The sequence below is a fragment of the Varanus komodoensis genome, unplaced genomic scaffold (assembly GCF_004798865.1).
Source record: "Varanus komodoensis strain SLA01 unplaced genomic scaffold, ASM479886v1 scaffold35, whole genome shotgun sequence".
Lineage (NCBI taxonomy): Eukaryota > Metazoa > Chordata > Lepidosauria > Squamata > Varanidae > Varanus > Varanus komodoensis.
The window spans coordinates 10,051,702-10,068,651 of record NW_025335856.1 but is presented as its reverse complement, the minus strand read 5'-3'; the positions used below and the strand labels follow the sequence as shown (position 1 = coordinate 10,068,651).

At 44.6% G+C, this 16,950-nt stretch overlaps 1 protein-coding gene across 2 annotated transcripts in view; it reads right to left on the bottom strand.

The window, feature by feature from the left end:
- ETS1 (ETS proto-oncogene 1, transcription factor) overlaps window positions 1-16,950 on the bottom strand; it is a 123,597-nt gene that overhangs the window by 23,677 nt on the left and 82,970 nt on the right. For both annotated transcript variants that reach the window (XM_044439649.1, XM_044439650.1), the window contains 2 exons: window positions 4,235-4,354; window positions 2,175-2,375 (listed from right to left, as the gene is read on the bottom strand). In XM_044439649.1, the coding sequence (XP_044295584.1) occupies window positions 2,175-2,375; window positions 4,235-4,354 (321 nt within the window). The remainder of the gene's footprint in view (window positions 1-2,174; window positions 2,376-4,234; window positions 4,355-16,950) is intronic.

Sequence of the window (16,950 nt, the reverse complement as noted above, 5' to 3'; positions counted from 1 at the left end):
TTCTCCTGTTCCTGAAAACAGCAGAATACACCCCTGTCTTTGCCTATTACAGAAGCTTCCAAAATGCTTTGCAAACAACTTTGCCGGCACACCTTGTTTGCAATTGGTTTGGTTTCAGCTTGTTTGTTTGTTTGTTTAATTGCTTAGGTATGTGTGTGGCTCTGTTCCTCATAGCTAATCCAGGGTAATCCAAGAACAGTTTAACTTTTTCACATTCCTTTTGGTCAAAGGGCACTTTATGGCCTCACGCAGCAGGATGCACTGTGCTTTGCAGCAAAGAGCTTTTGTTATCTATTCTCAGGGCTTTGCATGCATGTGTTCCATTTGTGTCCATCTGGTCTGAGGTCGCATGGCATTTAATGTGCAACTTCACAATTAACTGGTCAAAACACCTGCTTGCCAATGCCCTGTACCCAGAAATCACACAGGTTAAAGCAAATTCATGAAGGCGCTTCCGAGAGATGCTGTAACTGTAGCAGGGGACAGTCCTGCATGCAGAATGCCTCGGGCTCTTTTACTGGCTTCTCCAGGTCAGGCTGGGAAAGATTCTAGCTAAACACCCAGGACAACTGATGCCAATCCGTGCTGACACTGACTAAATGGACCAGCGTTCTGATTCAGGATTGTCCAGTGTGGTACCTGTGGGCAGCCATATACTGGTGGAGACCCCCTTTGGTACCTACTAGGCACCCTGCCCCTCTTTATCTTTTAGTGTATTTATTAAGGGTTTTTAATTTGTTTTAACTGCTAAGCTGGCATGTGGCAAAGCTGCGCTTCTGGGCTATCTTAATTTGGGGTTCATAAAGGCAGTTGGACTTTGGAATGCCTCCCTGACAATACTTGTTGTTCTGGGGAATTAATATTTTGGTACTAGCCATGCCCACCGTGGTAGTCATTTTACAAATGGGCAACTGCTCTCCACCATAGCAGCTGCTTTGTGAGAATTCCCACAAGACATTTTCAAAAGTCCGGGTTTGCCCCGCTGGGCAAAATGTTTGGAGACCCATATGGGCAGTGGAAGACTGGCTCTTTTGTATCAGGTGTAAGCTTTTTATAGTGCAACTGCCCCGTTTCCATCGTAACTGCTGCTCCTAAAGGATTGTCTCAACTTTTGGCCTGGGAAGGAGCAGATGGGCTCTCAGAAATGGCTGTGTGCTCTGACATTCAGCTCCAGCAACCTTCTCTAAATTAGTGCTCTCCAGACATGGATTTCAATGGCCATAAGCCTCAGCTAGCATGGCCAATGGGAATTGCAGTCCAAAATATCTGGAAGGCATCAGGTTGTGAGGGGCTGAGGAAAAGAATGGATGAGAGTGGCAGAGCATCTGCTTGGCAGGCAGAGAACAAGAGTGAGCTCAGAATCAGGCAGATTCCTGCATTCCCAAAATATGAATAAGACTTCAGGATGTCAGAGTAGTCCAATGAGTTCAGGTTTAATATGCATCAGACCCATAGAGTCCACAGCAGACTGCCCTAGTTGAAGTTATACAGATTTCATGGACTTGTGGGCTGATTTTTTAAAATCTTCCATAACCTCATGCAAATTTAGTTGTAGAAAAAGTACAAAACTTATCAACTGAAAATGTGTATTTCCCTCTCCCAGACTAAAGTTTGGAAAAGCACATTTTGGGAAATGAAGATTTGTACAAGTCTGAATGGATATATTTGCTCAAAATCTGAATCTGTCAAAGAGCAAATGGCAGGACTAGAGGCATTCATAGAGGCATCTATGAAATGCAGATGAATGGATTTAACAAAGGTTGTACATTCTTAGCAACATATACTTTAAAAGGCTCCCCGAATGCTGATTAGGCCTGTTTCAAAACACTTCAATCATGGTTACCATGTACCCCTTTCTCTATGATATTCAATTCTAGCACTCAACTGATCAGATATATTTTCGGTGGGTTTTCTGTGTTCTCTGTACTTCCCAGGGAACATATTAAGGTTTCCTATTTGCTAGTGAAGCTTTTTTCCCATTTTTCATTTAAGCTGAGAACAGATGTGAACACTGCCAGGCAAAACCAACCTGGTATATAAGTCAGTACATTGGGTTTAGGCATGAAATAGCCAGAGAGACAGTGTAACACAGTTTTCCACCATGCTCCTGAGCAAGGTGTTCCAAGTATTTATTTCGAAAGCACTTGTTTTATAGGTCTAGCATCCTAAATTACCTTTCTGCAGGATCTCCAGATGTTCCCAAAGAATATCTCCTACAAAGTCTGGTGCCAGTTCAAGGAAGCAGTCCTTTCCTAGAGCACACAGAGCGGCTCCATTCATACAAAACTTCTGGAAGTCCACACCCTTCAGACTGAACTCATTCACTGCCCACATCACCCAGTCCCGTACGTGGGTCTCTGTCCATTGCTGAGGATCTGCACCAGGAAAACACATTGGGTAGAGCAATTTGAAAGCAATCACTGAATATATCATCTTGTCTTGCTACAATACCCTGCTGGGAAGGGCTGAATCAATGGCTATGATGGCTAAATGAAAATTTGGGGTCTTTGATCTCTCTCCTGTCATTCATGCCATCTCTTTTCATAACATGCATGATGAGATATATTTATTTATTTATTTATTAAAACATTTTTATGCCACCCCATTCGCCGAGGCCTCGGGGCGGCTTACAACAATACATTAGAAACCACATAAATAAAAATTAAAATATATACATTAGAATCATAATAATTTAAAAAATATACATATATGTGTATATATATACACACACACACAATATAAAATAAGCCGCCCTGGCCAGATAAGATTCAATAGTATCAACATTTAAAATGCTGCTTGAATAAAAAGGTATTCGCCTGGTGCCGAAAAACAAATAACAAATAAAACAAATATAGGCCCCTTCAAATTGAACCACTCTGTCTAGCAGAGGTTGAGGCGGCTGGATGGGGCCACTGGAGGTGTGGGCTTGGGTGTACTCCAAGGGATGGTGGAGAACAGGAAAACCTGGAGGAATGTTGTCCATGGGGCCACGAGGAGTCGGGCATGACTTTGTGGCTATGATAAGAACAACATATCTAGCTAGGTATCCATCTACACTATATACAATCCAGTATACCCCATTTTGTATGGTAGTAATATAAGGCAGCCTCCCCCAACTTGGTACCCCATGTGCACTTATGAGCAGCTGTCCTTAGCTTCCTCACTTCCCTGCCACGATCTTGAGCAGCGTCAGGCTTTCTGCAGCTTTTTTTCTTTTATCCCCCGTAGGTGAAAAATGCTAGCTTTACAGCTGGCTTCAATGATGTTCATTTTGACAGCCACTGCAGCCCCTTCCATGTGCCCAAGCAGCATCTTGGCAGGGCTGTCAGTGATAAGAAACATTCGAAGCTGTTTTGCACAAAAAATGTTCACCCAGTTTGCACAAAGGGCACTTTAAAATAGTTTAGCTGCACTTCTCTAGCTGTATGACCGAGTCAAAAAATGCACACTGCCTGCTAAAATGCCCTTCTAAAAGAGACCCGGAGTTTTGCATTTTCCCAAGTACCTAGAAGTTTGGGGGCTAAGTGCAAAGTATTTGCCAGCATGTGGATACCTGGGGAACCACTGTAGAGAGATTGCTCCTCATCAGGACTTTTTCCAAGCAAAAATCACACAGACTTGCAATTTCCCTTGACAGTTTTAAAGACTAAATGAAGGAAGGGGAATCTGGAGCTTCTTGTGGGCAACCTCTGAGGTTGGTACCTTCTGCAGCTTGGCCACAGACAGCCCCCACATGCCACTGCTCCAGCCAAGGCTTCAGGTCCTCGCACTCACACAACTGTGAAGGTTTGCTGTTGCACAAGTGTGGTTGCTTTTTTAAGCACTAGTCGTAGCAGTGCTTTTTTGATAGGACCTCAGGGTGCTGCTCAGGCACTTGGAAGGGTTTGTCAAAACAGGAGCCAAGAAAGCATGATGAAGAAGAATGCTGTGGTGATCCCAAAATCATTTCTGGTCATGGCAGGAGGGAGGGTGACAACTCAGTCTTCTCGTGTTGTCCTCTTGGTTTCCTCTGGGTGGAGCAAGGAGGCAGGAAGAGGAGGAAGAGGGCCAATAACCAGCAATAGCCCTGAACATTTGTCAGGTGCACCATGGGATGTTTTGCCAACAGCCAACCAACTTGATTTATTGCCAAGGTGGATTGGTGCCAGATGTGAACATGCCCACTAATATCTACAAGTTTGCCGATTTGTAGGTATTCTGCATAGAATTCGTATTTGAATTGTTCTAAGCATACCTTTGGGGATTCCCAGCCGTTGCTGTTCTTTCGTGAAGCCACTGAACGTGGCTTTTAATGCCTGTGACATCATTTCTTTGCTGCTTGGAGTTAACAAAGGCACATCTGCACATTCCATATCTGAAAGAAAAAATTGGAAAGCAGGCATGAAACAGACAGCATAGGAGAAATTCTATGGAGTTGCAAGTTCAAGTCTGATGGCTGAGATGGCAATGGTCATAGTCCAGATACCCACTCTTGAAACATTCATGATGGTCTTCTACTTGTGGAGCTTGCTTTCTCAGCTTGACTGCTACTCATTGAGCAGACTTACACTTGCCTCTGATTTAAATGAATCAACAAATATAAATAAGAAATGCAAGGACCTCTGTCTAGCTAAGGTGACCACTGTAGAAGTAGGTTGAATGAGATGGTCCTCAAGCTGCTACTCTTGCCTTTAGTTGTTTGCTTCTGTAAAGCAGGAGTGCTAAACCACTCTCAGTCTGAAGGTCTGCGGTCACAGGCCAGTAGTGGGTAGTGCCAAAGGCTAAAGAGCTGGAGTCAAAGTACAAAAGCCAAAGTGTATTTCATCTTAAAACTCTTACTACCATCAACTAAGAGGTGTTTCAATTATTTAGAATGAGGGAAATGGCACAAAAACAGGGAAAAAATCATCAGTTGTTGGGTGAAAATGAGTAGGGTCAAGGGACGGAGCTGTAGCCACCAGGAGAACGCTAGAAGGTGGGAATGGGGCCTTACCAGGCCTAAGGTCCCAGTGGTTCTGCACCCCTGCTGTAAAGAAAGATGAGCTACAACTAGAATATTTTCTCAAGTCCTTTCTGGACTAATTATCTCGGCAGGATATTCCCTAGTTATTCTACCCATGCATTCAGCCTAATCCATTTGTGATCTTGTGTAATGGTTCAGGAAATTAAAACTGAAGCCACTATTCATTTTAAACTGGGCTGTTTCTTGTTTTTAACCAAGTAATTATGGAAATAGGAGGGATGCACTCTTTTATCATCAATTCTTGGACTATTCAGAGATGGCAACCTTGCTGTATTCACTCAGGGGAGTGTGGGTGTGTATGTGTGTGTGTAGGTAGGTAGGTTGGATACAATCCTATGCATAGTTATGCTGGGAGTTTTAAGACCCTTTCTGTCTAAACATGAATAGGTTTTTAGGCCTTTAAACATTTTGTAGTGAAATACTACACATTTTCATTGTTCTGTAGAGTTTACCAGGAAAGATTTTTTTTAACAGTGTGGGAAAAGATGCTCAGGCTATTGGGAAAAAGTTACAGATTCCAAACACTGTTTAAACAATGTCATTTGGATATTTAGAGGGTTTTATTAGCAAGACTCTAGAGAAATAAACACATACTCCAACCACCTCTGCCATCCATCTTCTTCTTCGAGATAATGCCAAGAGAAAGTGTCCTGTACACTTTTCCCCAACCCTTAAGTGGCTTGTTGTGTTTTAATGATGGGCTTAGTGTGCTCAGAGGTTACACGAGACCACCCGCAAACTGCCTGATCACCTTTGCAGTCTGGTTAGAGGGCAGCTGTGTTGCTCTCTGGCTATGGGAGAGTGATTCAGAAGTGGCCTAAAGGGAAAAAAAACTAGCCTTTTTTGCCCCTTAAAAAATCTTCTAACACATGTGCACAACAGACTTAGGGTAATGTACTGGCAATAGGTGTACAGAGCAGTGCCAAAGTTATTCCCAGTGGAAGTCATAGCCTAGTAAGATGTGCATCATGGACTGCAACCTTTAGAGGAAAAAACGTGCAACTTTTCCAGGTGTTAGGAACTTGGAAACAACTCTACAAATAAGGAAGGATCTGACTGCCCTTCTTAATAGCAGCCCTGCCCCCAGTCACAGCAACTGAGAATGAAATAAAATAAAATAAAATGACAAGATCTAGGAAATATTAATTAGGGAAAAATTATATTAAAGACTACTATAGTGAATCACACATTTAATGACTATTTCATTAAAAATTGTGTCTGGTTCTAAATATAACCAACTCAAATAAGTACAAATACAAACAACCATGTGGCTTCAGTTCGATAGTTCTATACTGATGAATGCTGTAGTTGATTTGACTGTAAAGGATACTGAATTGTTGCTGAATCCTTTTAGGATATGTATCCAACCAACTGTTGTTTTGTCTTTATTTCTTATTATTGTAATTATTTCTTATTCATTATTTCCCTTGAAATTCATTATATACTCCTTTGTTCTAAACTATGCCCCATACAAGGGGGACTGGGTTGTTTATCTGAAATGTAGTGAAATATTTCTAAATAAAGAATTCTGTTTAAAACCACTGCTAAGAATCCATTCATCACCTTTCAGTTTTCAAAATATCTCTATTTCAATATGCCTTTCCTGATCTATTGCAGTTCAAATGCTAGACAGCATTTCTTGCATAACCAATACCTAATTAAAGAGTCAAAGACAGGACTTGCAAAAGTATCGTCTCAAACAAGAATGGTTGAAAGTTCTTTCGACACATTAAACAAGCCGATTTAAATGAGAATTTATAAACTGAGGGGTGGAGCAATGGCGTATGAAGCCTAGTCCTATGTTTATTTAATGGGAGTTACTTCTGAGTAAGTTTGCCTAAGATCAGGCTGCATTCAGCCTCACATGCAGCGGAAACAGTGTTTTCTGAGCTGAGCTTGTGGACACTCCAAGTAAACTGTCTTTAGTGTGATTTACTTCTAAGTAAGTTTCTTTAAAATTGCTACCTTAAGAGGCTGGGGGTGCTACCTTGCTTTAAACAGGCTTTAAAGGAATTTGATGGAAAGAATTATATTAAGGTCCTGTACTAGTTTTCCTGATAGAGTATGAGAGCCTACAATATCCCGTGGCGGTACTGGCCCAAGTTCAGTTATAAATGAATAAACCTGAGTTTTACTAGATAACAGTGCAAGACCTATAAAAGCAGACTGAGACTTCAGCAAAATATAGAGTTACTGTTGCAACATTATGGTGCAACAGATAATGGGCCAAGTATGTTGTGATAAAAAACAACCCTATTAGAGGCAGGAAAGAAGTTTAAATGGTGATTGTGAAGGAGCAAACCAAGGTCAACCATGACTGTAGAATCGCAAGGTTTGCTATACTGTTTCTCACATTACATGGCAGGCACTACTTGTCTCTGGACTTGACAAGTCATCAGCACAGCTTCTCCTCTCTCCCCAGCATGGTACGTATGTGCATGCCTATATGCACGGATAGCATTCACATGTTAAACGTTAAGTGCACTTAAAATGCACCTTCAGTGCACACCTAACAATATGGATGAAATTGCCCTCCATTGCATTTTTAACAAGCAGGGTAGGGCAGGTCAAGCTATGACTGGAAAGGCAGATAAATGTTCCTTTCTCCTCCATCCTTATGCACAAGAAATCCAAAATTTTACTGGAACGTGTGTTGTAATATTTTAGTGGCCGGTAAGAATATCTTCTTATCAGGTTTGCATATGTAAACTAGTTAAGCAAATAGGGAACTTAGCTGACATCAAAGAACCTGATCTTAAAACAATACAGCTCTGTTGGGATAGCAAACCACTACAGATCTTTCATTGAAGCAAGCTAAATTACACTTCACACACACACACACACACACACACACACACACACAGAGAGAGAGAGAGAGAGAGAGAGAGAGAGAGAGAGAGAGAGAGAGAGAGAGAGAACATTTATTTTTCTCTCAGGCTTCCATAGGATAAAGGGCTGTAGGCATTCATGCAGTTTATGTACTATCACAGTTTCAATCCATGTTGTGCCCCATCAGATGTTCTCCTGTGCTCTTCCTTGTCTGCACTGCCTTACACAGTAGCCTGCCAAAATTGATGTCTGGTTGGTCACAGCAGGACTAGGCTGACCTGGCCACCCATTCTGTTGCCCCTCCTGTCTCAGAATCTGATGGATGGACGTGGAGGTCAGGAACCAAGCTCCCTGTTGACTTCAGGAGAAGCACATTGTCTTTCTTCCTTCTGGTCTGCGCCCAAACCAACTCAAGTACTCAAACGGCTTAGAAAAAGGTGCCTGTTTTATCATTGTCCTAGGAGCTAAGAGTAAGTCCATCTGATTAACACCCCCCTAAACTCTCAAACAGGCAGCAAACAGAAGGGAGAAGCAAAAAGCCCAGGTCAGTTCATAAGGATCACTCCATAACTTAGCACAGTGGACGCCTAGAGTTTTAAGCCAAAGGTCCATAATGTCTGTAAGGACAGGAGCATTGTGCCCTGTGACTAGCTGAGTGCTTACTCCACTGGCAGCTTGCTAGATGCTTCTGGGATCTCATAAGCTTGGGTCAAGGTTGCAGCCAGGGAAGTGCACAGCCCCCACCTGGAGTGCTGGTTCACCCCAAAAGTTTTATTTTAAACACTTTTTCTCTTGTAATATGACAACTTCAATTTACATGCCATTTTCTGTTGTGCACAGAAGAGACCAATTGTGTCCTGTGTTGCAATCTGGCTGTGAAAACTATCTATCCCTCCCCACTGGCACCATTGGAGGTACAGAAAGCCCCACTTCCCCAGGACTGATACTGGTGACAAGCATGGACCAGGGCAGTGCACATGGAAGAGAGTGTGGGATGGCCCTGCCTTCTGACCCCACACACATCGGAGGGCACCCCCTTTGGCCTGCAGCCCCCATGTTAAAGAATGCAGAAGTCTCTTTTTAAAATAGGACCTTTTGTGGTTAAATTTACTCTCTCTCTCTCCCTCTCTCCCTCTCTCTCTCCCTCTCTCTCTCTCTCTCTCTCTCTCTCTATATATATATATATATATATATATATTTTAAATAAATCTATGCCTCTGTGGTGCTCAATCACAGAAGCAGTGCCCCAAACTGCACCCACCTGACTGCTTACGCTACCTCAGGATGGTTGTTTTTCAAGATCACTTTCATTCTGAAGTGGTCCTGGGGGAAAAAAAACCCTTTAGCGGCTATGACTGTGAGTAAGGTGAGCTACTTCGGAAGGCGAAAGTCATACTGAAAAATATTCATCCGCTAAGTTCCCCTTTACTGCTTTTAAAGGCCTTCCCATCCACACAATAGGCGAGGAGCAGCTGCAATCCTGGGGACTGAGCACCTCCAACACAGTGGACCTCGCTTCTCAGAAACACGTTCAGGACTGCACCACGAAAGGACTTTCCCCACTTAATCATGAGCAGAGATGAAGGGTCAAAACATGGAGCAACGCAGCACACAAAGCCATGGATGCACCCCTGATGCCAAGAGAAATAACACGTAAACCTCAATTTATTACCCCCCCCAACACACACACACACACACACACACACACACAGAGGAGGGGGGGTGGCATCCTTCAAAATCTTTTGCAAAAACTTTCCCATTTTGAAATGCTCCTATTCAGCTAAGATATTTCTGGTGCTAATTAGTAAACACTCAATACATACAAACAATTGGAATTTGCAACAGGGTCCCAGGAGCTGCTGTTGCTGCTCATAAGCAAATCGCCAAACTTGTTCTCAGTCATTTCTTAGAAATCCCCCTGGAAACTCGACAGCCCCATTGGGTGAGGAAGGCTAACCAGTGTACCCCATTATCTGTATAGTGCTGAGGCTCCTGTACCCCACTAGGGAATGCCACTGCTGCAGTGACCACTGTCATGCCACCAGCCCTCATGAAGGGCAGATGGTTCTGGAAGCCATCCAAACCCCCTGCATTTCCCATGGTACTCCCTGGCACAGGGTCACTCCTGAGCACTGTGGGACAACTTAGATACTAGGTTCACCCACTGGGCACTTGCTGCTGCCCCGGTGCTGCTGCTCCTTGCTAATGTCCAGCATGCCCATGGAGTCTCTCAGAGTTAGGAGTGGTGATGCCTTTTGAAGTGGAGACACCCATCAGGCAAGTCCTCATTATTGGCCCCCATGATGATGCCTCCAGGGAGTGATCCAAAACGCGCGTGGTTGTGTTGAACTATGTGCAAGCACAGATCCATGCAGACACACAATACATCCATTCTCCTCCTCCAGCTATTGCAGGAGCTGCAGCTAAGCTCTGAAGAGCAGGGAAGCCTGGGGGAGGGGTGTGGCAGATGACATAACCATCCCTCATGGTAGCTAGGCACCCTCTTTGACGGAGAACAGTCCTCTTCTTGAAGCTTTACCAGTAGGCCATTCAAAAGGCTGCCCCGTTCAATTCCAGTTTAAGATCAAGAACCATAAGAACAATTCGTTTGGCACCTGGACAGTGGATTGGATAGGCAGGAATGCAGGTTGCCTGGCTACCGTAGTCCCTGCAGTGATGCAATGCATTGCATTGCTCTTAAATTGTAAGAAATCGTTCTATATTTGCATTAATAGGTATAAATTAACACATGCAAATTTGCATTCTCTATAGTTCCCTTGTTTGGTGGTGCGTTTCCTCTTTGGGAGGGATTCAAAATGAATCCCTGTTGAGAAAAGGGCTCAGCACTTCCACACACAAGTCATCCTACCAGGATGAGGGCATAGACAGGATGTGTGCTACCTGCACTTCGCAACGGCTAGCAAGCAAGTGCCGCTCCTGAGAATGGAAGCGGCTGCATGAGGACATGGGATGATATCGGCCACTGGGGACCTTGACTTTCCCACAGAGCGCGGGAGAGCAGTTCAAAGCCTGGCTTTTCCCATGAAAAGGTGAGTCGAACAGAGGAGGCCTTCTTACATAGCCCTCCTGGGAGGGAACGGCCGACTTATTCCTTGCAACTCCCAGCCCCCTACATGGGGGCCTCGCGCTCAAGGTGGCTTCCAACTTGAGGCACACTGCCCGGAGAGGGAGTTTTCCAGGTGTTGGTTGGGAGGCGGTGGGTAGGGAGATGTCGGGGCGGTGGAGGGAAAGTTTGAGCAAATAAACCCAGCTGAGCCCCAATTTATTTAGGCAGGATTAGCTGAAATTTGTCTGCACTTTTGAACTGTTTTCACAGAGGCCTGCCTCTCACTCCCACGCAGAAAGCAGCAGCCAAGATGGGCTGGTTCCAGTTAGGGTTCCCAACAGATGCACTGTCTGGGGAGGGGGTGGGAGAAAGGAAGATCCAGATGTCCCGTTTTTCTGAAGGAAAAGAAAACAGTGGGGGGCAGGCAACTTATTTTCACTTGTGCCGCAGTGACAATGCACCTGAGAGCGGCCCGTGATCTACAGTTGCCACTTCATTGGTCGCCCATCCTGCTTCTTTGCATCCTTAGTGGCCGCTTTTGGGTTTCTTTTTTCCAGGGATGAGGATGATAATGATTACAATAACACCTAGCAAACATTTACTTTGGCTTAATCAAAGCACTTTACTCCAATTATTTTAAACAGCTTATCAGTTTTAGTTAATGCAGTACATATTGATCCAAGCCTCTTTCCCGGGAGCTTGGGGAGGGCTGCATATATGGCTTCTTCTACCCGTTCCCACTCATTCTTCAGAAAGACCTTGTGAGGTGGGTTCAGCTGAGAGAGAGAGAGAGAGAGAGAGAGAGAGAGAGAGAGAGTCTAAAGGTTACCCAGTTAGTAGAGATGGTGCAAACTGGTGTCCTGCAATAGCAGGGGGTTGGACCCAATGGCCTTCTTGGCCCCTTCTGACTCTATGACCCTGCATTCCATCTGGGATAGCCACTTATGCAGTGCCAAAAAGAGGACAAAAGCCATGACCAATTTGCATGATGTTTGCATACACGTGTGTGTGCGAGTGTGTACAGATGTAAATTTGGAAGGAATTATTGCAGCTCAGCTATAAATACACCACCTTGTGTCTGATCAGTTCTCATCTAGGCTCCAATTACTGATGGGCAACTTCAAGGGACTGGAGCCCTCCTTTTTCGTGGTTCTTCAACTTTGCTATGGCAAATCTCTCTAGGGCCAGCCCTTCCACAAGGCAGGGTGGATTTCCTAGTCAGGTGGTGCATCAGAAGGGGCAGTGGCTAAATGGAAAGGCCCCTGTGGATGCTGCCACTGGCACAGCAGCTGCTTCCCTGCACTGCAGGAAGTCCAACAGTGGAAGAGAGGTAAATAAGCAAAGCTCCTTGGAGAACCTGTCCCTCTGCCCATCTAGCACTCTGGGCTTTCCTCCAAGGTGAGAGATCAGGAAGTTGTCTCTCAGTGTAGGTGGTCTTCTTGCTTGGCCACCCAAACTCTTACTTTGAGGGCTCTCCCAAAGTGAGAGATTGGGTAAGCAGGCAGCCTCTCAAAAGAGTCCACCTGCTTATTTTCTCACTGTGGGAGAGATCAGCCACTATGGGGAGGTGCCCAGGCCTGAATGTCAGGCATGGGTGATCTTCAAGAGGTTCTTCCTCAAAATGAGGCATTGTGAGGTGTACCTGGAGACTATTTCTCTAATTCAGGGTTGGGTGCGGCTACAGAAGCATGCAGCCTCCTGCCTCCGTGGGGAGAATATTTTGCACTGCTTCTGCTTCTTTTTTATTTTCATTTGTTTGGCACATGTAAAGTAGGAGCATTAGTCAGTTGAGTTTTGTTAGAATTTGTAACAGCAACGTGGACATAGTCTTCCACTTGGGAATACTTCATGGTTTATGGCAGGGGTCTCAAACTCATGGCCCGTGGGCCAATTGCCAGGACGGATGGGGCATGGGCGAGGGGCCCTGCGGCCTTCAAAGTGCCGGCGGTGCCCGGGCCAGCCTCCGGGAGCAACGCGGGATGAGTGGCCCACCACCACCGCGGTGGTGGAATACTTGATGCGGCCCAGCCTCACCCAGGCTCTACTTCCAGCGGCCCCCAGGTAAGTTGAGTTTGAGACCCCTGGTTTACGGTTAATGAAATGTGGCCAGAGACCGGGTCTGCAATCATTGGTGGACCTTGGATAGTAAAAGAAAGCAGTAGATCCTGCAAGAGTGTAGCCAGTCCAACCAGCAACTCCAACTAGGATTTTGAAGACCTTTGGGCAAGACACTGTGAGAAGTAGAAGATTACTGTGACTAACAAACTAGAACAGGTAAAGCTATGGATCACTTAGTGATTAATAAAGGTATTGTGATTAACGGACTAGAAGGGGTAAAGCTATACAGATCACTTCGTGATTAATAAGAGTATTGTGACCAACACAAACTAATAGACTACAAGATGTAATTGGCAGACATGGCATTAAACTTTTGTACTTAGAATCCAAGGTACGGCTGCGTAATAAGCTAATGCATATTAGTGGTGCCTCAGAGGGTCAATAACATGAACATGGGACGTATGAGCAGGTGGGGGTAGCATACCAAGGAGAAGTATGATGAAGGTGGACGGGAAGAGTGTGAACTCCCAATGTCCCACCAATGGGAGAAAGGAGGTGGGGACTTTGCGCGTGAAGTGGGCAATAAGAGGCTGTGCTAACTGCTCCTCCAGGGCACGACCTCCGGGGTGAGTGCCTGGTCTGGCCAGAACGTATTAAACTGTCGCTGCTTGGTACTTTGCCTCCCGTATCGTCATTGCTTGGATTCCATTCCTTACAACACTCTCAGTGCCCCTCCTCTGTAAGCCTACTTTTTCACTGCCATTGCCACCAGCTGCTCTTTTCCCCCATCCCTTTCTCTTGGCACTGGGTTCCTGCTTTGGTGTGAGCCCTTGGTTGGTTCCTGACCATGCTTTTCCTTGATTCCAGCCCTGTGCCCAACCTCACACTACAGTACGCTGTGTGGGTTCAGACAACATGGCAACCCACACACAATGGGTTGCTATTGGACCATGGGTTGTTCTTGAAATGTGGGTATCAAGTTGTCTAAATTCAGTTGTGCTAACAAGCCATGTGCTAACAAACCAGTAGCTTGTTGTTGGGCTGTGAACTGTGTGTTGCTCACTATGGTTTGTTATCTGAGCAGGGTTCAGACATGGATACACCGCAAGCCATGGTTCAATGACAACCCATGCTCATCCCAGGGATATGAGTTATTGCGTTGACTGAACCAAATCACTGATTCCTGAGCATTGTAAGGTATGTCAGTACTTCTCTCTTCAGCTCAGACAATACCAAAGCTAAGAAACACAGGCCTATTTGTGAATTTTTGGCAAAAACAAGGTTTGTATCAAGCCTTCTTGGTTCTCAGCTCTGTTTCTTAGTAGATATGCAACATCAGTTGAGCGACAGAGAAGCTTCACTTGCCAAATGTCTGAGTCTCTGATTGGTGTTAAAGAAACCACAGCAATATTATCTTTTTAAAGTGAAAAACTAGATTGTTATTTCACATGGTAAGCATCTATGCTCAGTCCCCCAGTCTTGTTCTAAAAAAGAACAATTGTACCTTCATGGCAATATTCACCTTTACCATCTGGTTCAATGATGTTTAGGCTTAGAAGCATCACCAGCTACATTCATTTCAGTAACCACATCCTATGATGGTTTCTAAAGATCTGTGCTGATCTATAGAGATCTCTCCTTTTAGCTGCTACATACTTTTTGTTGGGGAATATAAGTGGAGGGTGCTGCTGAATTCATGACCTGTTTTCAGCTGGCATTTGGTGGTGACTGTGAAAACAGAATGCTGGACTAAATTGGCCTTTGGTATGAGGCAGCATAGCTCTTCCTCTGTTCCTAAGTTCTTATACACCAGCTGCAACAGTGTAAGGACCCAAGTCCCTTTTTATCCAGAAGCAAAGGCCCCAGTCCATCAGGTATATAGTTTATATAACCTTCTTGCTGCACATGGACTCTTGTGTCTGCATGGGCTCTCTCAGACTTCCAGTTCTGTATGGTAGAGAACTTGCAGAAATGGCCTACATCATGCAAATATACATGGGTCATCTAAGGTATTGTATATTCTGATGTGCAGTGTCTTTCCAGGATTTTATTTGCATATGCTGTTTTGTGTGTAGGTATGCAAATGTAGGAATGTTTATAATTTAAATAGAAATACAGTAATTTCCAGCAATGGATGGGGACTTGATTGCACCTCTAGCATGTGAAGGTGGGTTAATAACCCAATTTCACTCCTTAGAAAGAGAAAGCTGTTGCTCAATAATACTGCTGCCCTTGTATGCAGAAGGTCCTGAAAAGCAGTGACTGGGAGGCTTCCATTTTCTTGTCCTTCTTGCACTCTCTTTATATGCAGACCTTCTTTCTACAATGTTCTTAAACAAGCAAACGTGTATAACAGCACTTTATCTTCTTCAATATCAATTTTGCTTCCAAGCCCCCTGAATTCAGCTACAGGGTTAGGACTGTGGAAGCCAGTGAAGAAAAGAATCCGTGCTCAGCTAATCTGATGTGAAGGACTGTGTTAATGGCTGAGAACTCAACAGAGAAGTCACAAAGGATGTAATCAAGTCAGTCCTTCCTAGCTAAGTTTGATCTCTGCTGAGAAGGCCAACAAAAAAGACTTCAAGCGATGGAAATGGCAAGCCTGCACCTTTGGCGATTATGACAGTACAGCTTAGTGCATGAGGCAGCAAAGCCAAGCATCATTGCAAACTACGCATGGAGAAGAGGGAGCCATGCAACATGTCATCTAAATGGGATGGTGTAACTTGGTGTCCCACAATAGCAGGGGCTTGGACCTGATGGCCTCCTGGCCCCTTCCAACTCTACTACTTTAGGATTCTATGGTTAAATGGTCTTCCATATCTCAGGAACTAGGCTAGAAACTTCATTGCCCAGAAATGCTAGCTTCCCTTGCTTAAGGATTTATTTATCTTCCCCCAAGTGGAAGGGCATTACTCAATAGAGTATAGAGTAAGCCTCTAGAGAGACAGTAGGCATATATATATGTAGAAGTTCCACTTCTGTCCATACGAGACTGCTACCTCTAGTCTGTTCTGATGTCGAAACCCCTGACTGCTTGCACCATTTTGAACACCGTTTCTCAGGTATAGAATACTCTGCTGTGTGAGGAAGGAAGCTGTCCTGAACCCAAAATGTTCATGCTATCTTCTGGAGGGAACAATTCATGCTTTTCAAGGGTTTTCCCATGGCATTTGGACACCCAGCATAACATCCATCAGCACCCTCCTCCCCTGCACACCCCAAACAGAGACACATAGCTCACCTGGGCAACCTCCTCCCCTCAAGCAATAATAAAGTAAGAAGCTGATAATTTGCCACCATATCTTAAAACTTCAGATCTGCCTCTTGCTGCAGCTCTCTTCTTCCAGCAGCCAGGACATGGAGAAGAAAAGCAAAACCATTCCAGCAGTGCTGCTAGAAATCATTCCCTCCTCCCCCCCCTTTCTTCTTTTCCCATCTCCTTTCCTTTGTTTTTTATGTAGATTGTACTAAGGAAAGGGTCTGTTTTATTTACTGATTGCATGTAAACCACTCCATGGGCCTTTCTATCTGAGAAATGGAATGAAAACAGATACATTTTAAAACAATAATAATAGCAGGACTATCTCTGATGTTCTGCATTAAGATTCTTCTCCACAGAGAAAGTGATACCTGCCAATCATACTTTAAGCACTTGCAAATATTTCAAAAAGAGCTGTATTTTGAACTTCCCAGAGTTTGGAGGGATTTTCTTGAACTCTCTCTGTTACACATCAAGGAATTCTCCTCCACAAAACTTTCACCCTCCTCCCCATTCCTCAAGCAGCCAGCCTCCCCTACAGATAATCAGCTCTAATCCCCACTAACCACTTTGCTAAAGACCTCTAATCCTCCCCAAAGGGTACACTGAAGCGGGCAGGGGGGAAAGGGTCAGCTAAACTTGTAACAGACTCAAAGGCCAGGAATGAATGAGGGAAGGTGGGTGGGGAAAGGGGGCAGAGTAAAGAAAGGGTGAGGTGCACAGCACCGTCCA